This window comes from Oncorhynchus keta, chromosome 14 (assembly GCF_023373465.1).
Source record: "Oncorhynchus keta strain PuntledgeMale-10-30-2019 chromosome 14, Oket_V2, whole genome shotgun sequence".
Classification (NCBI taxonomy): Eukaryota; Metazoa; Chordata; class Actinopteri; order Salmoniformes; family Salmonidae; genus Oncorhynchus; species Oncorhynchus keta.
The window spans coordinates 28,223,525-28,249,827 of NC_068434.1; the positions used below are offsets into that span (position 1 = coordinate 28,223,525).

The following is a 26,303-nucleotide window of genomic DNA, read 5'->3' on the forward strand; positions in this document are numbered from 1 at the left end:
AGTTAACCTGTATCCTCTGTTGTGTTCCTGAGGTTAGTGAACAAAGCCATTCTCTGTGGTCTAGGCCAGAGACAGGAAGACAGATGTGGTAGACTCTTGTCTGTTGTCTGGGGGAAAGGCAAGGCAGGTGTTTTGACATTCCCGTCCAATAGGAGAACGGGGATCCATCTGGGACTGATCTGGCCTAATAGCCTGGTTCCTGGCACCCCGTCTCTTCTCTCACCGCGATGGTGGTGGCGTCTTAACCTCAGGGCAGGAGCTTGATGACCCCTGTCTGCAAGGAGGGCTGTAGTCTGTAGGTTCCCCAACCACGATGAGAGAACCCATCAGTCAGGCGGTCTACTGGAGGGGTTCAAAGGGGCATGAGGAAGAGGAATCCCTGTAGACAACCACCAAGCTGGAGGAAGTAAAGAACAGTGCATGCTTCTTCCTGACATACCGGCATGTGCCTGTTCAGCTGAGACACAGCGGATGAGGTTTCAAAGACCCGTAGATTCTCTGGATTCCCCATGGCTCAGGCAGGGAGCGGCTGTAGCAGCACCATCAGAACACAGCATGTTCCTTGAGACACACCTTGGTCAGACCAGACAGTCTCCATGTCCCTTTGTCTAAGGCTGTGGGGAGATGAATGTCTCGGTGTCTCCATGTCCCTTTGTCTAAGGCTGTGGGGAGATGAATGTCTCGGTGTCTCTATGTCCCTTTGTCTAAGGCTGTGGGGAGATGAATGTCTCGGTGTCTCCCTGTCCCTTTGTCTAAGGCTGTGGGGAGATGAATGTCTCGGTGTCTCCATGTCCCTTTGTCTAAGGCTGTGGGGAGATGAATGTCTCGGTGTCTCCATGTCCCTTTGTCTAAGGCTGTGGGGAGATGAATGTCTCCATGTCCCTTTGTCTAAGGCTGTGGGGAGATGAATGTCTCGGTGTCTCCATGTCCCTTTGTCTAAGGCTGTGGGGAGATGAATGTCTCGGTGTCTCCATGTCCCTTTGTCTAAGGCTGTGGGGAGATGAATGTCTCGGTGTCTCCATGTCCCTTTGTCTAAGGCTGTGGGGAGATGAATGTCTCGGTGTCTCCATGTCCCTTTGTCTAAGGCTGTGGGGAGATGAATGTCTCGGTGTCTCCATGTCCCTTTGTCTAAGGCTGTGGGGAGATGAATGTCTCGGTGTCTCCATGTCCCTTTGTCTAAGGCTGTGGGGAGATGACTGTCTGCTCTGTGTCCTCCCTGGGTGCTGGAGATGAAATAGACACCGGTTTGTGGAAGATGTAGCTCACTCTACAGCAGTTTCCTGCTCCACTGGGGACGGCTGCACATGTGGCAGACCTTACAGCTGTTTCCAGTTGTAAACTCTGAGAGGAACCAGCTGCTGAGAGGAGCCAGTGGGCCGGTACACAGAGAGGGGAGGCCTGCTAATTAAATTATCAAAGGCTTTGCTCACTCCAATCTTCATTATTCCTAAATATATGAAGATGTGTTGAATAAGCCCCTTTTTTCAGAGGGGCCATTTTCAGTTTGTTTTATTATAGACACAATGCAACCATAATGTCTGCCCTCACGATTATGGGGTCAAATCAAATACAAGACCACAGTTGCTTGTAAAGCACTTGAAAGATGGAAAAAAGGATGGTCCAGCCAGTGAAATGAATAAGACACAGTTACACAGCGGGTGATGCTCTTCTTTTCCTGTAAAGGAGAAAGGACACAGGTTGTTTTTCTTCTGATTCATAACCACCAGCATGATTTCACCTACAGGGTTGAAAACTCAAAGATAAAAATTCTACCGGTCAAATATTCTACTGTAATCGTCATGGGGAAAAGTATACTCAGTGATGTTTACTACTGGAATTGAATGCAATCAAGCCACCCAGGGTTATTTCAGTCTCAGCAGAAGCCAGGCATTGGGTCATCTTTTCTCTGAGAACAAGATAATGAGCCTCATTTCAGTGAAGCCGCCACAATCCCATCAACTCCAGACAAGACCAGTCCTCTCAGGCCACATCTGCTATTTAAAGCCCACCCAATTTTTCAGATAATACAGAGTAAAACAGTTGACCCATTGATAGTCTTCATTTATCCTGCACAGTTGGACCTGTTTATAATCTGGAATAGATCTCTCCAAGGCTCTTGTAAAGCCAGGACAGGAGAACCAATCCCATGATTCATTAAAGGTGGTTTGCAGAAGGACAGTGTGCTGCCTTCCACTGTGAGATAAACTCCTCTGGGGAATTCATGCTTAAGAGTGCAGAAAACTGTATGTTATCTTTTTGACAGTTGAGCTGTTTCACTTTCCTTTTGTTTATGGAAGATCCCTTTGAGACATACTTTGGCGATGGAAGAATGGTCCAAAGACAAAGACCAGCTTGCAGTGTTGAAGCAGACAGTTTCAGAATCAGAGATGGGTCATGAGGTCACATGCACATCCTTCCTGTCCTTTCACTCTGATTTGGTTTCCAGTAGAGGTCTTTGCCAGAATGTCTATATAGTCTAGTTTAGTGTGACAGGTTCCAGACCACCCCTGTCTAGTTTGTCCTCTAGCTGTGTGGGGTGTGAGGTGTGCTGCTGTCTTGCTGAGATGATGTCTTCTTTCCTGCCAGGTCTTGAAGTGGGTGGAAGAGACAGTACAGGGCCTGAAGGTCCACCTGCTCTCCTCCAACCATGACAGTGCTCAGGAGAACCAGTGGGAGGTGCCCTTTGACCCCAGCCTGAAGGAGTTCACTGTGTCACTTAGTGGGCCAGCCCCTCAGATCGAGCTCAGGGATCCCCTTGGTACATTATGCTTTCATTATGTATTCTCACTGAAAATATTGTCACTACTTGAGAATAATACTATATATCCATTTAGCTGAACATCAAATGCTATTTCACATTTTGACATTACATTGTTATATGTTTCAATTGCTTAGGTCGCATTGTTGGAGTGGAGCAGGGCCTCACAGAGCTACTGAATATCCCAAACTCAGCCCGTGTTGTCAACCTGAAGTTCCCCCGACCTGGATCCTGGACTCTGAAGGTACTGTACCGTAGCACCTCCTGACATGGTTGTGATCATCCTGCATTGAGAATGAGATAACTGATTTAGTCACCTCTGATGTACAAAACAACAACTGAATGACCCCTTTCTATGACCAGGTGGGCTGTGGTGGCCGCCACACTCTGAGAGTAACAGGGGTCAGCAATCTGGACTTCCGGGCTGGGTTCTCCAGTATACCAGTGTCTGAGTTCAACTATACCAGGGAGAGACCCATCAAAGGTAATGTGTACATGTAATTTTACATCTTTGTATGTATATGTGATTGCATTGAATAACATTTGGCTTTCCTCCCCTTTCATAGGAGTTCCAGCCCATGTGTTACTGAAGTGTACAGGACTGAAGCCACCAGGTCAGCTGAGTCATATGGAGTTAGTGTCAGGTTCAGGACGCTCCCTACGCACCCTCCCTGTGCCTCTGCCCTCTGACAGGGGCAGCCGAGGACTCTGGAATGTCCCAGAATTTCGCACTCCTTCCCAAAGTTTCTTCCTCAAGGTGACAGGGAAGGATGAGGAAGGTTACCGCTTCCAGAGGTTGTCCAGTGTCTCCTACACAAACATCATCCCAGGTAAGAGACTCTTCTCCTCAGTCTCCACCCTACTGTCTCACAGACAGCCCTAGTCCAGTGTGTGACCTCTTCCCTCCTCTCCTTTTTGTCTTGAAACAGATCCCCCAGCGGTGAGCATGCCCCTTGTGGTGAACAGCTTTTATATGCAGCCCGCTATGATTGGCTGTTCGGTAGAGAGCGATGTTCCCTATAGGCTGAGGTTTACCCGGAGTGGAGTGTCTCTTGGAGAGGATAAGTTGTTCCAGTGAGTATCTGTCTCTTCTGTGCGTTGAACACACTAAGACACTAGACTTGGCAGCTTCATTAAATAGTACCCGCAAAACACCAGTTTCAACGTCAACAGTGAAGAGGCGACTCCCGGATGCTGGCCTTCTCGGCAGAGTTGCAAAGAAAAAGCCTTATCTCAGACTGGCCAATAAAAAGAAAAGATTAAGATGGCCAAAAGAACACAGACACTGGACAGAGGAACTCTGCCTAGAAGTCGCCTCTTCACTGTCGACGTTGAGACTGGTGTTTCGCAGGTACTATTTAATGAAGCTGCCAGTTGAGGACTTGTGAGGCGTCTGTTTCTCAAACTAGACATTCTAATGTACTTGTCCTCTTGCTCAGTTGTGCACCCGGGCCTCCCACTCCTCTCTCTATTCTGGTTAGAGCCAGTTTGTGCTGTTCTGTAAAGGGAGTAGTACACAGCGTTGTACGAGTTCTTCAGTTTCTTAGCAATTTCTCGCATTGAATAGCCTTCACTTCTCAGAGCAAGAATAGACTGACGAGTTTCAGAAGAAAGGTCTTTGTTTCAGGCCATTTTGAGCCTGTAATCGAACCCACAAATACTGATGCCCCAGATACTCAACTAGTCTAAAGAAGGCCAGTTTTATTGCTTCTTTAATCGAAAAAACAGTTTCCAGCTGTGCTAACATAATTGCAAATGGGTTTTCTAATGATAAATTAACATTTTAAAATCATTAACTTGGATTACCTAACATAACGTGCCATTGGAACACAGGAGTGATGGTTGCTGATATTGGGCCTGTACACCTATGTAGATATTCCATAAAAAGTATGCCGTTTCCATCTACAATAGTCATTTACAACATTAACAATGTCTACAATGTATTTCTGATCAATTTGATGTTATTTTAATGGACCAAATATGTGCTTTTCTTTAAAAAACAAGGACATTTCTAAGTGACCCCAAACCTTTGAATGGTAGTGTACATTAAATAATGCCGACCTCTGACGAGAGGAATTCACTGTGTCTCTGTGCCAGAGAGGCTAATTTGTCAGTGCTGTAAGACAGTATCCTGTTCCCATCATCATTCACCTGCCAGCTAACTGTTCATATGTCTCAGGTTTTCTGGCAAAGCATCATGGGAAATTCCGCATGCCTCAGGTGAGGATGAGGGTCCGTACGAGTGCATCGCTCAGAGCAGCGCGGGACTGGGACGAGCCCTCACACAGCTGACTGTGAGAGGTATGTCAGCAGAACACACACACACACACACACACACACACACACACACACACACACACACACACACACACACACACACACACACACACACACACACACACACACACACACACACACACACACACACACACACACACACACACACACACACACACACACACACCACTTCAAATATATGAATAGCATTTCAAAATACTTATCTTATTTAGATATTGCTGATATAAAGTCCACTGATACAATACATGTCATTCCAAATGTTTACATTGACAGTAAACTATGTCTGTACTGTTTAGTCCCTGCTGATAGTGTGCTGTTTGTCTCACTGTGTTGACTGTGTTGACTGTGTTTCTCATGAGACAGAGCCTCCTCCGGTGCTGAAGGCCCCAGTGAACGTGAGCTCTACTGTGGGGGCCGTGGCTGTGCTGGCCTGCCAGGTGGAGGGCTCAATGCGCCACAACCTAACCTGGCAGCGGGCAGGACTCAATATCCTGACCCGCTCTGGGAGGGTAAAAGTCTTGCCCAACTCCTTCCTGGAGATCAGTGGGTTGCGGCCCCAGGACGCCGGCCAGTACCAGTGTGTGGCCACCAACGCCCATGGAGACAGCCGAGTCACAGTGTGGCTGCTCGTCCCAGGTACTGTAGCTCACCGCACCCCAACCGCACCGTACCGGTTATCTGCTTAAACACTAAACACACCAGGGCCTCCTCCATACCTCCTCCAGGCCTCTGGCATCTGCTTTTCATTACTGCCTTAGTAGAAGGACTTATCCACTTCTCCAGAAATGCTCCCAGTCAGAACATGTTTCAAATTAGCCCAATTGATGCAAGTTGAAAATTGCAGGTTCTATCATGGGTATGGCATCAGATGCTTGAAAATGCGTTTGAAAACCTCCAAACAAATTTGAAACATGTCTCTGACTGTGATCCGCTGTGATCATGACGTCAGGCCCTCCCTGTTAATCCTGATCTGCCCCCAGACTAGCAGAGGTTCACCACAGTTTAGCCATGATCACCCCTGCCTGTAATAAATTACTTATCATAAAGCCATGACTGGGACTTGAGTCATCAGCCCTTTACTATGGATCCCCTCTATCTCTGTAGAGGCCCCTTCTGTGGTAGTCAGCCCCCAGAGCCAAGCCTTCTCCAGGGGGTCTGAGGTCCACTTCATCTGCACAGTGTCCGGCTCCCCCACTCCACAGCTCTTCTGGAGTCATGGAAACATCTTCCTCACTAATCAGACACGGTAAAGGAACTCTCAGCCCACTCAACATCTACACCACAGCAGCTGCAGAGACTTGTTTGATTCCTTTTTAAATGCCTACTATGAATATACAAATGACACATCTTGTTTGCTTCATTTTATAGTTACATCTAACCACAAAACTATATTATTCCAGATTTTTTAGTACATTTACATATGGCTGCCAATAAATACATTTTCAAAAGAGAAGTGCCTTAAGCAATCCAAACAGTTCCTAGGACAGCTAGTGATGAATTTCACTGAGACATCTGCATTTGTGATCGTCTAAATCAACAAACATTCATTCCCGTGACTGATGTCTGTCTAACATGATACAGGATGGCTATATCCAAACATGGTGGCCTTACAATCAGAGATGCCCTCCCTGAGGATGGTGGGAACTACACATGCCTTGCAACCAATGAGGCTGGAACTGCTAAACAGACTGTGTCTCTCAATTATGCAGGTAGGTAGAGATGTCGTTACAGCCCTAGTCCTACCGTAGGTCAAGCGAGACAGCTCTATAAAGGCTATGACAGGTTCTCTCTCGACTAGTTCAACTCAAGATTATTTTCCACTGCTTCCCCGGACATACATTTTCAGAGTAGGGTCACTATTGTATGGTTTATGTGTTAGAAAACTTTGTTGAGTGCTGTTTGAATGAATTTCTCTCTGATCCATGGTGTTTGGACTATGTTGTCTAGCTGTGAGTAGAGCTCAGATTGACAGTGGCATATTTCCTCCTGTCTTGCTCAGTGGGTTGAAACTTCCCTGTGTGGGCAGGGTTGACAGTCGTCAGGATGTATTTTTAGTCTTGCTGTCAGTGAGTGCTTGACAGAGGGCACAGCACTGATGGACCATGGCAGCTTTTCCTTGGGGTGTGCTTGTATTATAGTCACTTTTGTCTGGGAGTGTCATTTTGAACAACACTAGTCTGTCAAGACACCATCATTCCGGCTCGGGCTGGATGCATCGTCTTATCCGTTCAGCTGTCTCTCTCTCTTGACTACTGTAGCATCTGTCTCTGTCACGTCTCCACTGACGTACAAGGCGTGTGAAATGTCAGACAGCGATACTTCTATTTTTACCTCCTGCCTGGGCCGCTGCCCAGTCAATTTACAAAATTAATTTCACATTACTTTGCTATTCTGATCATGTATAGCATTGAGAACATGTCTGCCGATTTGGTAGATAATTAACATGTTTGGGTCATGTTTATTTTTTAAGCTCTATCTTGGTTTCCCTTCCTACAGAGGAACCCAGTATCTGGGTGGCGAAACAGGTTGTGATGGTAGCAGTTGGAGGTGATGCCACTCTGGCATGCCAAGCAACAGGTGTCCCCCCTCCTCTGGTAAAATGGTCCAAAGGTAAATACTGATCTCTGAGTGATTCGTTGTGATGTGATACCTGTTAGGTTGATATTTGAATTCATTAATAAGTCACTGTGTCTGTGTGTAATTTTCTTGTTTTTTCTCAGGTGATCTGCAAGTAGGCTCAGTTCCTTTTGCTGAGCAGGACGTGCATCGTGGGACGCTGCAGATCCGAGGGGTGCAGGAGAAGGATGCCGGGGAGTACAGCTGTGTGGCCAGAAACCCGGCTGGAACCTCCTCTGCTACCGTTATTCTGGAGGTTGGAGGTGAGGGCCTTACTGAATTAATGCTACTTTCAGATAACCAGTAATAATGGCAAGGCATTTCACCCTTTATATAAATAGTATATAAAAAGGACATATTTAAAAAGGACATATAACTACTCTACTTAAAATACATAAACAGTCTGTATTCCACTTTTTTTTAACACTATTTGTGTATGGAGAACTTCACACTGATCTCCCCACTCTTTCTCCCACAGCGGCCCCTCTGTTCTCAGAAACCCCCGTTGACATGATGGCAGATGTGGGGGAGAATGTCACCCTGCACTGTGTCGCCCATGGTTTCCCATTGCCCAAGGTTACCTGGCGTCGAGATGATGGGAGACCGATTCTCACTAACGTAGACAGCAGCGGCAGCCATGTGCAACTAGAAAAAGGGCATCTCCTGATCCAGAGTGAGTCTTTATGTCCCTTTCCCACTATTGCATTTCATTCCAAAGCAGCAGGCTCCAAAGAGACCAGAACCTCCATTGGCGCCAAGTGTGTGACTGGCACGGCTGACGTTCTTTGGGTTCATAAATATTGAAGAGGTGGAGCCCCTCAGATCAGATTCAGTAAACGTTTTCTTAAGAGAGTGAGCGTAACAGGATACAGCTGGCACTGCTGAATAAATAGAGCGTCTCCCCTTTCTCCTGCAGTGAAGCAAACTGAGGCACTTTGAGGGCCTTAGAGATCTGACAGAGATGTCCATGTTAAATCAGGGTTGAGTCGAGTTGGAACTGTATGATGTGGACATAATATCGTTTGGACCATGACTTTAGCCTTGTCCAGTGAGTGAGGGACGGACGGAGGGGGGTGGAGAGAGAGAGAGAGAGAGAGAGCGAGAGAGAGAGAGAGAGAGAGAGAGAGAGAGAGAGAGAGAGGGAGAGAGAGAGAGAGAGAGAGAGAGAGAGAGAGAGAGAGAGAGAGAGAGAGAGAGAGAGAGAGAGGAGAGAGAGAGAGAGAGAGAGAGAGAGAGAGAGAGAGAGATTGAAATATCCACAGCATAGATCCTCAATATTTAAAGGCTGGGTTATTTTTTATTGGCGAGGGAGAAACAGTAGTATTTGCATGGAGAAGTGGACTTCCATCACTCGCCCCGTCTGTGTCTGCACACTGACCTGATTTGCTTAAACGGCAGCAGATACTTCTGTCTTTACCTGCCATTGATTATAGTAAGAGAGTCCAGTGTCCTATTAATTCATGTGTCAGATTCCACATGCAGGCTAAATATTGTACATGCATGAACCACACCACTTTCACTGTTGACTCGTCACATGGGTTGACATCAGCCATGTGGACACTGGCAATTGAATCATGTTTCCATCTGTCATCATGTGTTCTAACTAGAATATACTGTGTAAGACATGTTGTACGGGCAGCTGTACTACTTTGCACCTAATTGTATTCATCCGTTTTCAATGAACCCTACTGACATTATAATTAAACCAAGATAATGCCAGTAGACGGTTGAAACAAAGTTGATGAAAATGATGTCTTGTTAGCATGCACTTGTCAACTCTAAATACATTACTTCCACATGTTACCTTTCTCATACTGAGGTTTGCATGGAGATATATTTCCATCCTATAGAGTGCAATCCGGATATATATTTAATCTTGATAACAGTATACTCCCCCCGCTATACGTTGGTCCACAGGTGTCTGGTTGGATGATGAAGGCGTGTATGTCTGTGAGGCCAAGAACCAGTTTGGAACCATCAGGACTGAGGCCAGAGTCAGTGTCAGTGGACTGGGTATGAGCTCGTGTTTGTGTTCAGTCTTACCTTTCTCTGCTGATAGATAACACTAGTATCCATTGCTTCCTCTCCCCATAATAGTTTCAGTTTGATCATACATTCTTTTTTCTACTGCTGCTTTGTATCTCTGTCTATCTGCTCATGTAACGATATCCCCCCTGCTTTTGTCCAACAGAGCCCCCTTTTTTGGCACATGGTGCACCAGTCATCACCACTGGGATTGGTCAGTCTCTGAGCATTCCCTGCATGCTATTGGATGGAATACCCCTGCCAGAGAGACACTGGACCCACAATGGAAATGAAGTGAGGATGACCTGTCCCAAATAATCTTACAATCTTACTACCTCTTGCAATGTGTGTTTATCATTGTCTAATTTAATCCATTGCTGTTCCCTAGCTGCGGCTGAGTGGCAGGACATTCCTGAGGAGTGATGGCAGCCTGTACATAGAGAGGGCACTCACAGAGGATGCTGGGACGTATGTTTGCACTGCGGTGAACATAGCGGGGTCAGTCAACATATCTGTCAGCCTGGAAGTCCATGGTGAGAGGATAAGCGATTTACAGTATGGTCAATACAGGGCTATAGCAGATTCTCTAGTGTCATGCAGGTTGACGTTTATTGAGGGGAACTGAGGAACTAGGTGAGCTAGCTGCAAGGTCAAAATTGTCTGCATCGTAAAAATGCATGAAGTACTGTAGATTTTTGGTCTTAATTTAAGGTTAGGGTTAAGCATTAGGGTTAGCAGTTTGGTTAAGGTTAGGGTTAGGTTTAAAATCAGAATGCATGACTTTGTGACTGTGCCAGCTAGTGACCACTCTGCAGAGCTGCCTCCAGTACATGAGTCATCCCAATAAATGCCCACCTGCTATAGTCATGGGGTCATTTAATGATCTTAAGAACACGCTGACTATTAGTATGGGAAAACAACCTCTGAGTAACTTGAGCACCCTGCAGTGTTATAGTTAAGACTACATACATTGATGAACAGTCACTTTGTCCATAGACAATAATGACAGACACACACACAGATTAGGGTTCATCAACATGTTGTAATGAAGAAATGCCTTGAAGGCTGATGCTGTGAGCTAAATCCAGTGATAATTCTGCCTCCATGGTTGTCCATGCTCAGTCGACAGCTGTACTTGTGACCTACTTTTCCAGTGCCCCCAGAGATCAGCGCTGGTCCATACCACTACATAGCCAATGAGGGTGTGGCCATCACCCTGTCATGTGAGTCCAGTGGAGTTCCCAAGCCAACTATTGTCTGGTCCAAGGTAGGATGTTATGCTTTCTGCTCAGAAGCTATTTTTTCTCTAATGATGGTTTTGGCTCCATCTCTCGAAACACATATGACAAATGGCCCGTGACAAATCGTGTAATTTAGCACAAGGGAATCTAGAGGGGATTATAATCACAGCCCATCTGTCTTAAAATGAATGGCAACTAACATCATGTTAATAAACTTTAAACTAACGTAACACTTGTTTATATATTATACGGCTGCCTGTGTTAAGGAACGTTTCCTCATAGCCTTGTTCCATACATTCTCAGATTAGTGCACTAGAGCGAACTAAATGTATATTCTTGTCAGATGAAAGCCATATTGTGTTCAAAAGGGAAGTGTGTGTGTGTGTGTGTGTGTGTGTGTGTGTGTGTGTGTGTGTGTGTGTGTGTGTGTGTGTGTGTGTGTGTGTGTGTGTGTGTGTGTGTGTGTGTGTGTGTGTGTGTGTGTGTGTGTGTGTGTGTGTGTGTGTGTGTGTGTGTGTGAGAGAAAGAGAGAGCATCTATTTGGTTTAATTTGGGAAGGGGGCTCGGCTCTGTAATTATAGCAGGCATCAGAAGTGAAGTTGCGTTTTGAACCTTTGGCCTAGATATGTGCCCCAGTGCAGTTGAGTGTGTATCTGGGCCCGGGCCTCATTCTGCCTGCTCTGCCCCCAGGGAAGGGAGCCCCTGCCCAGGGACATGTCCTCTGCCCAGTCAGACAATGATGGTTACCTCCACATCCTCAACCCCACTGCAGAGGATGCAGGCATATACATCTGCACAGCCACCAGTGCAGTGGGCTACGCCAGCCGTGAGATCCAGCTTAGTGTCAACAGTAAGTGCTGCAAATGTACTTACTGCAAAGGCTGTCCAGTGCCTGCAATATCAATGGCCTCTCTTCAAAGTGTTTCATTGATAGAAGTACCGGTACTGTGTAAAATATATAATGTTTACTTTTCCCCCAGCCAAGCCTAAGATCATAGGTGTGAGCAGTCAGGAGAACACAGTTAAGATGGCTGCCGAGGTGGGCTCTGAGGTCATCCTCCCCTGTGAGGTCCAGGGCAGTCCCTCTCCCCTGGTCACATGGAGCAGGAACGGCCAGCCCATCCCTCCAGTCACTGCCTGGTAAGAGGAAGTCCCATCTCCCAGTACTGGTCACATAAGAGTGTAGCAGTGAAAATGGTAAATAGGCAATAAAGGGCAAGTTTCTCACCATACCAAGGCGATTACCTTACCCCTGACTTAACTAACCAACTCCTTTTACAAGGGATGTTGATTGAAGCCGGCTGCTATCCAAAGCAGTCATTAACGGTTGAGGAATAACATCTGGTTCCACACATGACTCTCTCATGCCTGGGTCTGTGGTCGCTCGGTACAGACTTCACTGTCTGGTGGTGTCTGTCTGTAGGGCACAAATTAGAGACTTACTGGCCATGACCTGTCCCTGGAGGAACTGAGCAACAGTGTTGAAAGCTATGGTTGTGGTAGAATGAGGATGATTCATGTGGGGCCAGGAAGGAGAGAGGGAGTAGAGGAGGGGTGTGCTGACAGGAAGAAGGGAGGAACACTGATGGAAGAAGAGACAGAAGTAAAGCCTGTTTGACGTTTGGCTCCCCTGTGGATCTCTTGCCATAAAAGAGCATGTTGACTCTCTACCAGCCCTGGCTGTCTGATGAGAATAACACACATCCACCAACAACCCTCTTAGCCCTCAGCCACAGGAGAGGAGATGCATTCTCTCCATCCGGGAGTCTATTTACCCCCCATCCCCTGGCCCAGCCGGTGTGAGCAGGGGGAGCTGATTGTTGGAATAACTCAGTCAGTGGGTGTTCTGAGTGTCTGCTGCCGTAGCCCTGTTCTCTTCCACCTCCTCCATCACAAGCCCCAGTGCTGTATACAGAGAGAGCTAGCACAGCTGGAGAAGAGAGGAGCACTAGTGCTGTATACAGAGAGAGCTAGCACAGCTGGAGAAGAGAGGAGCACTAGCGCTGTATACAGAGAGAGTTAGCACAGCTGGAGAGGAGAGGAGCACTAGTGCTGTATACAGAGAGAGCTAGCACAGCTGGAGAAGAGAGGAGCACTAGCGCTGTATACAGAGAGAGCTAGCACAGCTGGAGAAGAGAGGAGCACTAGCGCTGTATACAGAGAGAGCTAGCACAGCTGGAGAAGAGAGGAGCACTAGCGCTGTATACAGAGAGAGCTAGCACAGCTGGAGAAGAGAGGAGCACTAGCGCTGTATACAGAGAGAGCTAGCACATCTGGAGAAGAGAGGAGCACTAGTGCTGTATACAGAGAGAGCTAGCACAGCTGGAGAAGAGAGGAGGACTAGCGCTGTATACAGAGAGAGTTAGCACAGCTGGAGAGGAGAGGAGCACTAGCGCTGTATACAGAGAGAGCTAGCACAGCTGGAGAGGAGAGGAGCACTAGTGCTGTATACAGAGAGAGCTAGCACAGCTGGAGAAGAGAGGAGCACTAGCGCTGTATACAGAGAGAGTTAGCACAGCTGGAGAGGAGAGGAGCACTAGTGCTGTATACAGAGAGAGCTAGCACAGCTGGAGAGGAGAGGAGCACTAGCGCTGTATACAGAGAGAGTTAGCACAGCTGGAGAGGAGAGGAGCACTAGTGCTGTATACAGAGAGAGCTAGCACAGCTGGAGAGGAGAGGAGCACTAGCGCTGTATACAGAGAGAGTTAGCACAGCTGGAGAGGAGAGGAGCACTAGTGCTGTATACAGAGAGAGCTAGCACAGCTGGAGAGGAGAGGAGCACTAGCGCTGTATACAGAGAGAGCTAGCACAGCTGGAGAGGAGAGGAGCAGTAGTGCTGTATACAGAGAGAGCTAGAACAGCTGGAGAGGAGAGGAGCAGTAGTGCTGTATACAGAGAGAGTTAGCACAGCTGGAGAGGAGAGGAGCACTAGTGCTGTATACAGAGAGAGTTAGCACAGCTGGAGAGGAGAGGAGAGGAGCAGTAGTGCTGTATACAGAGAGAGCTAGCACAGCTGGAGAGGAGAGGAGCAGTAGTGCTGTATACAGAGAGAGTTAGCACAGCTGGAGAGGAGAGGAGCACTAGTGCTGTATACAGAGAGAGTTAGCACAGCTGGATAGGAGAGGAGAGGAGCAGTAGTGCTGTATACAGAGAGAGCTAGCACAGCTGGAGAGGAGAGGAGCACTAGTGCTGTATACAGAGAGAGCTAGCACAGCTGGAGAGGAGAGGAGCACTAGTGCTGTATACAGAGAGAGTTAGCACAGCTGGAGAGGAGAGGAGCACTAGTGCTGTATACAGAGAGAGCTAGCACAGCTGGAGAGGAGAGGAGCACTAGTGCTGTATACAGAGAGAGTTAGCACAGCTGGAGAGGAGAGGAGCACTAGTGCTGTATACAGAGAGAGTTAGCACAGCTGGAGAGGAGAGGAGCACTAGTGCTGTATACAGAGAGAGTTAGCACAGCTGGAGAGGAGAGGAGCACTAGTGCTGTATACAGAGAGAGTTAGCACAGCTGGAGAGGAGAGGAGCACTAGTGCTGTATACAGAGAGAGTTAGCACAGCTGGAGAGGAGAGGAGCACTAGTGCTGTATACAGAGAGAGCTAGCACAGCTGGAGAGGAGAGGAGCAGTAGTGCTGTATACAGAGAGAGTTAGCACAGCTGGAGAGGAGAGGAGCACTAGTGCTGTATACAGAGAGAGTTAGCACAGCTGGAGAGGAGAGGAGCACTAGCGCTGTATACAGAGAGCTAGCACAGCTGGAGAGGAGAGGAGCACTAGTGCTGTATACAGAGAGAGTTAGCACAGCTGGAGAGGAGAGGAGCACTAGCGCTGTATACAGAGAGAGTTAGCACAGCTGGAGAGGAGAGGAGCAGTAGTGCTGTATACAGAGAGAGCTAGCACAGCTGGAGAGGAGAGGAGCAGCAGTAGTGCTGTATACAGAGAGAGCTTGAACAGCTGGAGAGGAGAGGAGCAGTAGTGCTGTATACAGAGAGAGTTAGCACAGCTGGAGAAGAGAGGAGCACTAGTGCTGTATACAGAGAGAGTTAGCACAGCTGGAGAGGAGAGGAGCACTAGTGCTGTATACAGAGAGAGCTAGCACAGCTGGAGAGGAGAGGAGCACTAGTGCTGTATACAGAGAGAGTTAGCACAGCTGGAGAGGAGAGGAGAACTAGTGCTGTATACAGAGAGAGTTAGCACAGCTGGAGAGGAGAGGAGAGGAGCAGTAGTGCTGTATACAGAGAGAGCTAGCACAGCTGGAGAGGAGAGGAGCACTAGTGCTGTATACAGAGAGAGTTAGCACAGCTGGAGAGGAGAGGAGCACTAGTGCTGTATACAGAGAGAGCTAGCACAGCTGGAGAGGAGAGGAGCACTAGTGCTGTATACAGAGAGAGTTAGCACAGCTGGAGAGGAGAGGAGCACTAGTGCTGTATACAGAGAGAGTTAGCACAGCTGGAGAGGAGAGGAGCAGTAGTGCTGTATACAGAGAGAGTTAGCACAGCTGGAGAGGAGAGGAGCACTAGTGCTGTATACAGAGAGAGTTAGCACAGCTGGAGAGGAGAGGAGAGCACTAGTGCTGTATACAGAGAGAGCTAGCACAGCTGGAGAGGAGAGGAGCACTAGTGCTGTATACAGAGAGAGTTAGCACAGCTGGAGAGGAGAGGAGCACTAGTGCTGTATACAGAGAGAGTTAGCACAGCTGGAGAGGAGAGGAGAACTAGTGCTGTATACAGAGAGAGTTAGCACAGCTGGAGAGGAGAGGAGCACTAGTGCTGTATACAGAGAGAGAGTTAGCACAGCTGGAGAGGAGAGGAGAGCACTAGTGCTGTATACAGAGAGAGCTAGCACAGCTGGAGAGGAGAGGAGCACTAGTGCTGTATACAGAGAGAGTTAGCACAGCTGGAGAGGAGAGGAGAACTAGTGCTGTATACAGAGAGAGTTAGCACAGCTGGATAGAGAGAGGAGAGGAGCAGTAGTGCTGTATACAGAGAGAGCTAGCACAGCTGGAGAGGAGAGGAGCACTAGTGCTGTATACAGAGAGAGCTAGCACAGCTGGAGAGGAGAGGAGCACTAGTGCTGTATACAGAGAGAGTTAGCACAGCTGGAGAGGAGAGGAGCACTAGTGCTGTATACAGAGAGAGCTAGCACAGCTGGAGAGGAGAGGAGCACTAGTGCTGTATACAGAGAGAGTTAGCACAGCTGGAGAGGAGAGGAGCACTAGTGCTGTATACAGAGAGAGTTAGCACAGCTGGAGAGGAGAGGAGCACTAGTGCTGTATACAGAGAGAGTTAGCACAGCTGGAGAAGAGAGGAGCACTAGTGCTGTATACAGAGAGAGTTAGCACAGCTGGAGAGGAGAGGAGCACTAGTGCTGTATACAGAGAGAGTTAGCACAGCTGGAGAGGAGAGGAGCAGTAGTGCTGTATACAGAGAGAGCTAGCACAGCTGGAGAGGAGAGGAGCAGTAGTGCTGTATACAGAGAGAGTTAGCACAGCTGGAGAAGAGAGGAGCACTAGTGCTGTATACAGAGAGAGTTAGCACAGCTGGAGAGGAGAGGAGCACTAGCGCTGTATACAGAGAGAGCTAGCACAGCTGGAGAGGAGAGGAGCACTAGTGCTGTATACAGAGAGAGTTAGCACAGCTGGAGAGGAGAGGAGCACTAGCGCTGTATACAGAGAGAGTTAGCACAGCTGGAGAGGAGAGGAGCAGTAGTGCTGTATACAGAGAGAGTTAGCACAGCTGGAGAGGAGAGGAGCGGAGCAGTAGTGCTGTATACAGAGAGAGCTTGAACAGCTGGAGAGGAGAGGAGCAGTAGTGCTGTATACAGAGAGAGTTAGCACAGCTGGAGAAGAGAGGAGCACTCGTTCTGTATACAGAGAGAGTTAGCACAGCTGGAGAGGAGAGGAGAGGAGCAGTAGTGCTGTATACAGAGAGAGCTAGCACAGCTGGAGAGGAGAGGAGCAGTAGTGCTGTATACAGAGAGAGTTAGCACAGCTGGAGAGGAGAGGAGAACTAGTGCTGTATACAGAGAGAGTTAGCACAGCTGGAGAGGAGAGGAGCAGCAGTAGTGCTGTATACAGAGAGAGCTAGCACAGCTGGAGAGGAGAGGAGCACAGTAGTGCTGTATACAGAGAGAGTTAGCACAGCTGGAGAGGAGAGGAGCACTAGTGCTGTATACAGAGAGAGCTAGCACAGCTGGAGAGGAGAGGAGCAGTAGTGCTGTATACAGAGAGAGTTAGCACAGCTGGAGAGGAGAGGAGCAGTAGTGCTGTATACAGAGAGAGTTAGCACAGCTGGAGAGGAGAGGAGCAGTAGTGCTGTATACAGAGAGAGTTAGCACAGCTGGAGAGGAGAGGAGCAGTAGTGCTGTATACAGAGAGAGTTAGCACAGCTGGAGAGGAGAGGAGAGGAGCAGTAGTGCTGTATACAGAGAGAGCTAGCACAGCTGAAGAGGAGAGGAGCAGTAGTGCTGTATACAGAGAGAGTTAGCACAGCTGGAGAGGAGAGGAGAACTAGTGCTGTATACAGAGAGAGTTAGCACAGCTGGAGAGGAGAGGAGAACTAGTGCTGTATACAGAGAGAGTTAGCACAGCTGGAGAGGAGAGGAGCAGTAGTGCTGTATACAGAGAGAGTTAGCACAGCTGGAGAGGAGAGGAGAGGAGCAGTAGTGCTGTATACAGAGAGAGCTAGCACAGCTGGAGAGGAGAGGAGCAGTAGTGCTGTATACAGAGAGAGTTAGCACAGCTGGAGAGGAGAGGAGAACTAGTGCTGTATACAGAGAGAGTTAGCACAGCTGGATAGGAGAGGAGAGGAGCAGTAGTGCTGTATACAGAGAGAGCTAGCACAGCTGGAGAGGAGAGGAGCACTAGTGCTGTATACAGAGAGAGCTAGCACAGCTGGAGAGGAGAGGAGCACTAGTGCTGTATACAGAGAGAGTTATCACAGCTGGAGAGGAGAGGAGAGGAGCAGTAGTGCTGTATACAGAGAGAGCTAGCACAGCTGGAGAGGAGAGGAGCACTAGTGCTGTATACAGAGAGAGTTAGCACAGCTGGAGAGGAGAGGAGCACTAGTGCTGTATACAGAGAGAGTTAGCACAGCTGGAGAGGAGAGGAGCACTAGTGCTGTATACAGAGAGAGTTAGCACAGCTGGAGAAGAGAGGAGCACTAGTGCTGTATACAGAGAGAGTTAGCACAGCTGGAGAGGAGAGGAGCACTAGTGCTGTATACAGAGAGAGTTAGCACAGCTGGAGAGGAGAGGAGCAGTAGTGCTGTATACAGAGAGAGCTAGCACAGCTGGAGAGGAGAGGAGCAGTAGTGCTGTATACAGAGAGAGTTAGCACAGCTGGAGAAGAGAGGAGCACTAGTGCTGTATACAGAGAGAGTTAGCACAGCTGGAGAGGAGAGGAGCACTAGTGCTGTATACAGAGAGAGCTAGCACAGCTGGAGAGGAGAGGAGCACTAGTGCTGTATACAGAGAGAGTTAGCACAGCTGGAGAGGAGAGGAGCACTAGTGCTGTATACAGAGAGAGTTAGCACAGCTGGAGAGGAGAGGAGCAGTAGTGCTGTATACAGAGAGAGTTAGCACAGCTGGAGAGGAGAGGAGCAGCAGTAGTGCTGTATACAGAGAGAGCTTGAACAGCTGGAGAGGAGAGGAGCAGTAGTGCTGTATACAGAGAGAGTTAGCACAGCTGGAGAAGAGAGGAGCACTCGTTCTGTATACAGAGAGAGTTAGCACAGCTGGAGAGGAGAGGAGAGGAGCAGTAGTGCTGTATACAGAGAGAGCTAGCACAGCTGGAGAGGAGAGGAGCAGTAGTGCTGTATACAGAGAGAGTTAGCACAGCTGGAGAGGAGAGGAGAACTAGTGCTGTATACAGAGAGAGTTAGCACAGCTGGAGAGGAGAGGAGAGGAGCAGTAGTGCTGTATACAGAGAGAGCTAGCACAGCTGGAGAGGAGAGGAGAGGAGCAGTAGTGCTGTATACAGAGAGAGTTAGCACAGCTGGAGAGGAGAGGAGCAGTAGTGCTGTATACAGAGAGAGCTAGCACAGCTGGAGAGGAGAGGAGCAGTAGTGCTGTATACAGAGAGAGTTAGCACAGCTGGAGAGGAGAGGAGCAGTAGTGCTGTATACAGAGAGAGTTAGCACAGCTGGAGAGGAGAGGAGCAGTAGTGCTGTATACAGAGAGAGTTAGCACAGCTGGAGAGGAGAGGAGAAGTAGTGCTGTATACAGAGAGAGTTAGCACAGCTGGAGAGGAGAGGAGAGGAGCAGTAGTGCTGTATACAGAGAGAGCTAGCACAGCTGGAGAGGAGAGGAGCAGTAGTGCTGTATACAGAGAGAGTTAGCACAGCTGGAGAGGAGAGGAGAACTAGTGCTGTATACAGAGAGAGTTAGCACAGCTGGAGAGGAGAGGAGAACTAGTGCTGTATACAGAGAGAGTTAGCACAGCTGGAGAGGAGAGGAGCACTAGTGCTGTATACAGAGAGAGTTAGCACAGCTGGAGAGGAGAGGAGAGGAGCAGTAGTGCTGTATACAGAGAGAGCTAGCACAGCTGGAGAGGAGAGGAGCAGTAGTGCTGTATACAGAGAGAGTTAGCACAGCTGGAGAGGAGAGGAGCACTAGTGCTGTATACAGAGAGAGTTAGCACAGCTGGAGAGGAGAGGAGAACTAGTGCTGTATACAGAGAGAGTTAGCACAGCTGGAGAGGAGAGGAGCACTAGTGCTGTATACAGAGAGAGTTAGCACAGCTGGAGAGGAGAGGAGAGGAGCACTAGTGCTGTATACAGAGAGTTAGCACAGCTGGAGAGGAGAGGAGCACTAGTGCTGTATACAGAGAGAGTTAGCACAGCTGGAGAGGAGAGGAGCACTAGTGCTGTATACAGAGAGAGTTAGCACAGCTGGAGAGGAGAGGAGCTCTAGTGCTGTATACAGAGAGAGTTAGCACAGCTGGAGAGGAGAGGAGCACTAGTGCTGTATACAGAGAGAGTTAGCACAGCTGGAGAGGAGAGGAGCAGTAGTGCTGTATACAGAGAGAGCTAGCACAGCTGGAGAGGAGAGGAGCAGTAGTGCTGTATACAGAGAGAGTTAGCACAGCTGGAGAGGAGAGGAGCACTAGTGCTGTATACAGAGAGAGTTAGCACAGCTGGAGAGGAGAGGAGCAGTAGTGCTGTATACAGAGAGAGTTAGCACAGCTGGAGAGGAGAGGAGCACTAGCGCTGTATACAGAGAGAGCTAGCACAGCTGGAGAGGAGAGGAGCACTAGTGCTGTATACAGAGAGAGCTAGCACAGCTGGAGAGGAGAGGAGCACTAGTGCTGTATACAGAGAGAGTTAGCACAGCTGGAGAGGAGAGGAGCACTAGCGCTGTATACAGAGAGAGTTAGCACAGCTGGAGAGGAGAGGAGCACTAGTGCTGTATACAGAGAGAGCTAGAAAAGCTGGAGAAGAGAGGAGCACTAGTCCACATTGTGTCAGTTAGGGAGGCTATGGAGCTGCACTCAGACCCCTCTAGCTCAATGTGTCCCTGTCAGCCTGTGTACACAGATGAGTGTAAACCACAGTGGGGAGTGATGTGGGGAGATGGTTGGGACTGTGTGTTGGGTCCATGTCTCCAATGTGTGCTCAGCTCCCTGCTCTCTGCTAAGGTGACTTAGACACTGATTGCTGAGCCAGTCATTCTATTTCAATGATGTATGCTACAGGTTGGGTTTGAAGCAGTAGGGGAGCAGAGTGGTACGGTAACATGTACAGTGTTGAAGAGGAGTCTTTGTGGTTCTAGATCGTTTTCACTTAAGCAAACTACATTTGAGTTGCTGAGCAGATACACTTATGCCAAATAAATCTCAGAGCACTGTTTACATTTGTGCATTTCTGCAGCTGGGTAGGTACTAAAGCAAATAGTTATGACATTCTGCTGGGGATTTCAGTTCAGTTGAGAAGTGTAGTTACTATTGTGCAATATGAATGGTATTACAACAGCCAGAACTACACAGGCATGCACGGTCACATGTATGCACACATACACACACATATTCACAGAAACACCTACAGGGTTCCACATATTCATTGTGACTCCTTGACAGTGTTATCCCAGCTTGACCTCTGACCTCTTTCCATGTCCAGGTTCACCGTGCTGCCTTCCGGCTCTCTGAAGATCACTGATGTCCGACTGGTTGATAGTAAACTTTACACTTGCTCGGCAAAAAACCCAGCAGGCAACGTGTCTATCAACTACAATTTACACATACAAGGTACCTCCTTATGGATAGTCACTTTGTAGAGCCTGTTTCACTTCACTGTTCAAGATGCTGTTGTGCATCTAAGACCCAAAATGCTAAACAGGCAGATAGATATCATGAGAAACAAACCTTGTTTGTTTGTTTCCCAGCTAAACCCAAGATCCAGGCAGCTCCGTCCCTGCTGAAGGCTCTGATAGGCCAGACAGTGGTTCTGCCATGTGTGGTTCAGGGGGAGCCCAGCCCTGAGATCAGCTGGTTCCACGACGGAAGTCCTGTCTGGGCCAAGGACACTGCAGCCCTCAAGATCCACAGGGCCAGCCTCACTGACCAGGGCATCTACAGCTGTGTGGCCAAGAACACTGCTGGACAGGACACCATGGAGGTCAAACTGGAGGTGCTAGGTGGGTCTCTAACTTGAGGGATCTGATTGATCAATGTGATGCAGCTTTTCTCTTTCCTAATACTGTACACCCATGTATCCTTTTGTCAGCTGATAACACCCCTTGCCATCAGCAAGGAAAACTAACTGAGCCAAACCATTACATGTTAAAAGAAGTTCACACAGCAAGAACGGTAATATTATAGGTAGAGCAGATAACCTCCAGGTTTACATGAGAGTGGTGCTGAGCGATTAACCAACATTTAAACAACTAATTGACTGACTCCGGTTCAACTCTTTGAATTCCATTTGTTCGTTTTTTTCCCCTTCTGTGAGGTCAGTGCACACATTGCAGTTTCTCTAGAGATAAATCAAATAAAGCCCGAACTGTGCGATGTAGTAGGGAGTTGTAGTTTCCAACAGGCCAATATTCTAGATAATTTAGCGCAGAAAATGTGGTAATTAACTACAATCAAATCAAATGTTATTGGTCACCTAAACATATTTAGCAGCTGTTATTGCGAGTGTAGCGAAATGCTTGTGTTCCTAACTCCAACAGTGCAGTAATATCTAACAATTCAAAACAATACCCACAAATCTAAAAGTAAAATAATGGAATTAAGAAATATATAAATATTAGGACGACTAAAATACAGCAGAATAGAATACAGTATATACATATGAGATGAGTAAAGCAAGTATGTAAACATGAAACATGATGTAAACATGATTAAAAGAGACCATAATCCATTGTGCACCTTTCTTGTCACCTCTGTTTCTTTTACGGCTGCTACATAAAGGAGACAGTAGAATGCACGACGAGAGAGATAGAGAGCAGTTGCTCGCGAGGTATTTCTACCTGGAAATACATGATCTAAGTGATGGATAATTGGTATGACTTATTTGCTTTGAAGAACTACTAAAATGGTGATTTTGTCAGACAGCATAGGCAGCAGCTCTATAGAGAGATGATTACTTTGAATGAAATAATAAAGTCATCAAATAAAACAAATGTAATATACATCATTGAAATAAAGTAAAGTCATGTAATGTGGACATTTGGTGGTTAATAGGCCTAAGTGGTAAGCGGTCACTATCGTCATGGGACTTTAATTCATTGTTTTGTTCTGTGTTGTTACTGTATTCAACCCACGTAATGCATACTGCTTTATGTAAAACAATAAACATCTAAATGTGAAACCGTGATATTATTTTAAATAAGGGGGCCAAAACCGAATCCACCTCAAAAAGCACTAATCGCTCAGCACTACATGAGAGAAAAATGTGTCCCAGTTCAAAGACAGAATAGACAAGGACAGTAGTCTTTAGAGGTGCTTTCTCTGGAAACACAGCACCATAGTCAGAGTGCAAGCACCCCTATAAACCCCATTCTATTTGACCAGTGCATGGATCAGTCTGTTAATGTTAGGGGGTTGATTGAGGTGCACTTTGACCTTAGAGGTCAGCTTTAGCTGAGGGAAGGATTAGAGGAAGCCAGAGCTGCAGGTTAACGAGTGAATATGGGGTATAGGAGACATGACTCACATTGTCACAGGCCAGAAGCACATCTTCACCCTACCCCTAGGATTAAGCCTCACACTGTCTTACCCTAATGCTCCTCGACCAGAACCTTCAAACAAAAATGAAGACCATATCTTATAAAATTCTCAACCTAACTTTTACACTTATGATTAGAGTAGCCCTTGTGGATTTATATAACTCATGATGTTGAATAAACCCTTTACATTAAACATACAAAAGTATGTGGACACCCCTTCAAATTAGTGGATTCGGCTATTTCAGCCACACCCGTTGCTGACAGGTGTATAAAATCTAGCACACAGCCATGCAATCTCCATAGACAAACATCGGCAGTAGAATGGCCTTACTGAAGAACTCAGTGACTTTCCTTTCCAATAAGTCAGTTTGTCACATTTCTGCCCTGCTAGAGCTGCCCAGGTCAACTGTAAGTGCTGTTATTGTGAAGTGGAAATGGCTAGGAGCAACAATGGCTCATCTGCGAAGTGGTACTGCCGCCGAGTGCTGAAGCGCGAGCTCCAAACTGCCTCTGGAAGCAACGTTAGCACAATAACTGTTCTTCTGGGTTTTCATGGACGAGCAGCTGCATACAAGCCTAAGATCACCATGTGCAATGCCAAGCGTTGGCTGGAGTGGTGTAAAGCTCTCCGCTATTGGGTTCTGGAGCAGTGGAAATGTGTTTTCTGGAGTGATGAATCATACTTCAGTATCTGGCAGCCCGACAACGAATCTGTGTTTGGAGGATACCAGGAGAACGCTACCTGTCCAAATGCATAGTGACAACTGTCAAATCTGGTGGAGTAGGAATAATGGTCTGGGGCTGTTTCTCATGGTTCGGGCTAAGCCCCTTAGTTCCAGTGAATGCGCTTGTGCACAAAGGACCAAACAGAAATGGTTTGTTGAGATTGGTTTTGGAGGAACTTGACTGGCCTGCACAGAGCCCTGACATCAACCCCATTGAACACCTTTGGGATGAATTGGAACGCTGACTGCGAGCCAGTGCTAATCGCCCAACATCAGTGCCCAACCTCACTAATGCTATTGTGGCTGAATGGAAGCAAGTCCCTGCAGCAATGTTCTAACATCTAGTGGAAAGCCTTCCCAGAAGAGTGGAGGCTGTCATAGCAGCAAAGGCGGGACCAACGCCAAATGAATGCCCATGATTTTGGAATGAGATGTTTGACGAGCAGGTGTCCACATACTTTTGGTCATACAGTGTAGCTTATTCCCTGTGTTGTCATAATGCTCTGTCCTTTATCGGTTCCACAGAGGCCCCGTCCTTCGCAGAGGCTGGAGATGCCATCATGGAGAAAGTGTCTAACAGCAAGGTCACCATTCCCTGTCCTGCTGAAGGTAGGATAAGATTTATGATGTACAGTATGTCCGTTTTACGGGAAACAGATACACGCTAGAAGGAAACATACAGTGCAAGTCTGGTGTCAGACAAAACACACAATTTACACAGCCTGACCAAAGTGAACAGATCTAGTGAATCTTTTTCCAGGTATGTTTGGATGAAACCGTTTTGGCTCCATATGAAATGTAGGACAAAGGTGTGGACTTATCTAGCTACTGTACCTTCAAAGCATTGCTCTGCTATCTCCAGAGGCTTTCATTAGTCTGTGGAAACAATTGTGTGTTTCAATACCCCTGCTATCCTAATGGTGTGCTTTCATTCATTTGTATACTGTTTCTTTCTCTATTTTAGCATATTGGCAAAGGGGGAGGTAGCACTCAGCATGGCTGAGAAAGGGTGTGTGTGTGTGCATTATTTCTTATGCGTGGGCCCATTGAGCTTCTTGTTGACAGGGCACTTAAATAGGTGTTGTTTGTATGGAGCCGTGCCATGGTAACGGGGCATGTTTGAGAAGGTGAGGAGTAGGCTAATGCGGACACATCAACAGCTGGAACATCATTCTGCCTGTTCCCTCAACGGGCCACATCTGCTTTCCTCTTCGCTCTGCGAGGGGACCTGCTGGGAGAGGAATCCTAATTACAGGCTGCTGCTGCCAGATAATGGACAGAGATGTTTGTGGTGCTCCTCTGCTGAGGAGGCTGGGTCCACTGGCCCTCCCTGTAGAGCCCACACTGTTACTGGTATTGTTACAGGGCCCTCACAGCAACGCTCGCAGGCAGCCACAGCTCCAGGCAGGCAGCTCTAGGTGTCTGGCTAAGGAAACTAGGAGACAATAGATTTTTCATCCCCCATTGTATCGAAGAAATGTGTCTGTCTGTGTGAATGTTGGATGGCAAGATGAAAGGAGATTCTGCCATCAGGAAATGATTATGTTTTACCAACAGGAACACTTAATGCCCCATAACAATGGAAGTACTTGTTTAAAAAAGAAAATTAAAGATATAATGGAAGGAAGCGTAGTGAACTCAAGAAGATAAATATAAGAAACAGGTTTTAATTATTTTAATCTAAACAGAGCATCTGTATTTCCTGCCAGCAATGAGATTATACATTTGAGTCAGTGCTGTAAAGTGTAAACATGTGCTCCGCGTGGGACCGGGTGATAACATTACCTTTGGTTCCTCTCTGTGGTTCCTCTCTGTCCCCTCAGTATTTCTGGACGGGGGATGAAATATGTGTTTAGTTTCCCATACAGCCTTCTCTCTCTCTTGTGTTTGGATATGTTCTGTAAATAGAGATGGGACAGGGATTTACTTCCTTCTTTGCTCTTAATGCAAAAAGCTGGACTGGATGTCCGCACAGCTATGTATGGCCAGTCCTATTTATGTAAGAGAGACCTCAGACTGGGGTATATCGGGTAAAGGTGCACCCTCCTAACCCTGTTCCGTCCCGTGCTCCACTTTTATATCCATCCCAGACTCCTGCCACTGCTCCCGGCCCTTTTCCCCATTGTAAAGCTCCAAACACATCTGTTTCAGGTGCCTATACATCACATCAAGGCTTAGAACTTTTGGCCCAACCACTATTCTTACTGTCCAGGGTCCTCAAGCTATGATTCTGGTAGTAAATCACGACATTAACACTTTAAATCAGGCATCTACAAACATATTGTGTTTGGCGTTCATGTGCTAATTTCTAACCTTGAAGTATCCCAGCCCACCGATAGAGCTCTCAGTCTCTATCTGTCCTGTTGTCCAACAGATACAGTGGGGCAAAAAAGTATTTAGTCAGCCACCAATTGTGCAAGTTCTCCCACTTAAAAAGATGAGAGAGGCCTGTAATTTTCATCATAGGTACACTTCAACT

General features: G+C 47.4%; 1 protein-coding gene across 1 annotated transcript in view; it reads left to right on the top strand.

Annotated features, from left to right (window-relative positions):
• hmcn2 (hemicentin 2) overlaps positions 1–26,303 on the top strand; it is a 71,581-nt gene that overhangs the window by 7,123 nt on the left and 38,155 nt on the right. Inside the window, exons 5-25 of the mRNA XM_035787317.2 lie at positions 2,587–2,758; positions 2,896–3,002; positions 3,122–3,242; positions 3,325–3,588; positions 3,688–3,832; positions 4,938–5,059; positions 5,420–5,692; positions 6,161–6,302; positions 6,638–6,765; positions 7,553–7,666; positions 7,777–7,935; positions 8,151–8,345; positions 9,590–9,685; positions 9,864–9,991; positions 10,086–10,230; positions 10,852–10,964; positions 11,629–11,788; positions 11,919–12,078; positions 21,047–21,174; positions 21,312–21,563; positions 24,350–24,433. Coding sequence (XP_035643210.2) covers positions 2,587–2,758; positions 2,896–3,002; positions 3,122–3,242; positions 3,325–3,588; positions 3,688–3,832; positions 4,938–5,059; positions 5,420–5,692; positions 6,161–6,302; positions 6,638–6,765; positions 7,553–7,666; positions 7,777–7,935; positions 8,151–8,345; positions 9,590–9,685; positions 9,864–9,991; positions 10,086–10,230; positions 10,852–10,964; positions 11,629–11,788; positions 11,919–12,078; positions 21,047–21,174; positions 21,312–21,563; positions 24,350–24,433 — 3,208 coding nt within the window. The remainder of the gene's footprint in view (positions 1–2,586; positions 2,759–2,895; positions 3,003–3,121; positions 3,243–3,324; positions 3,589–3,687; positions 3,833–4,937; positions 5,060–5,419; positions 5,693–6,160; positions 6,303–6,637; positions 6,766–7,552; positions 7,667–7,776; positions 7,936–8,150; positions 8,346–9,589; positions 9,686–9,863; positions 9,992–10,085; positions 10,231–10,851; positions 10,965–11,628; positions 11,789–11,918; positions 12,079–21,046; positions 21,175–21,311; positions 21,564–24,349; positions 24,434–26,303) is intronic.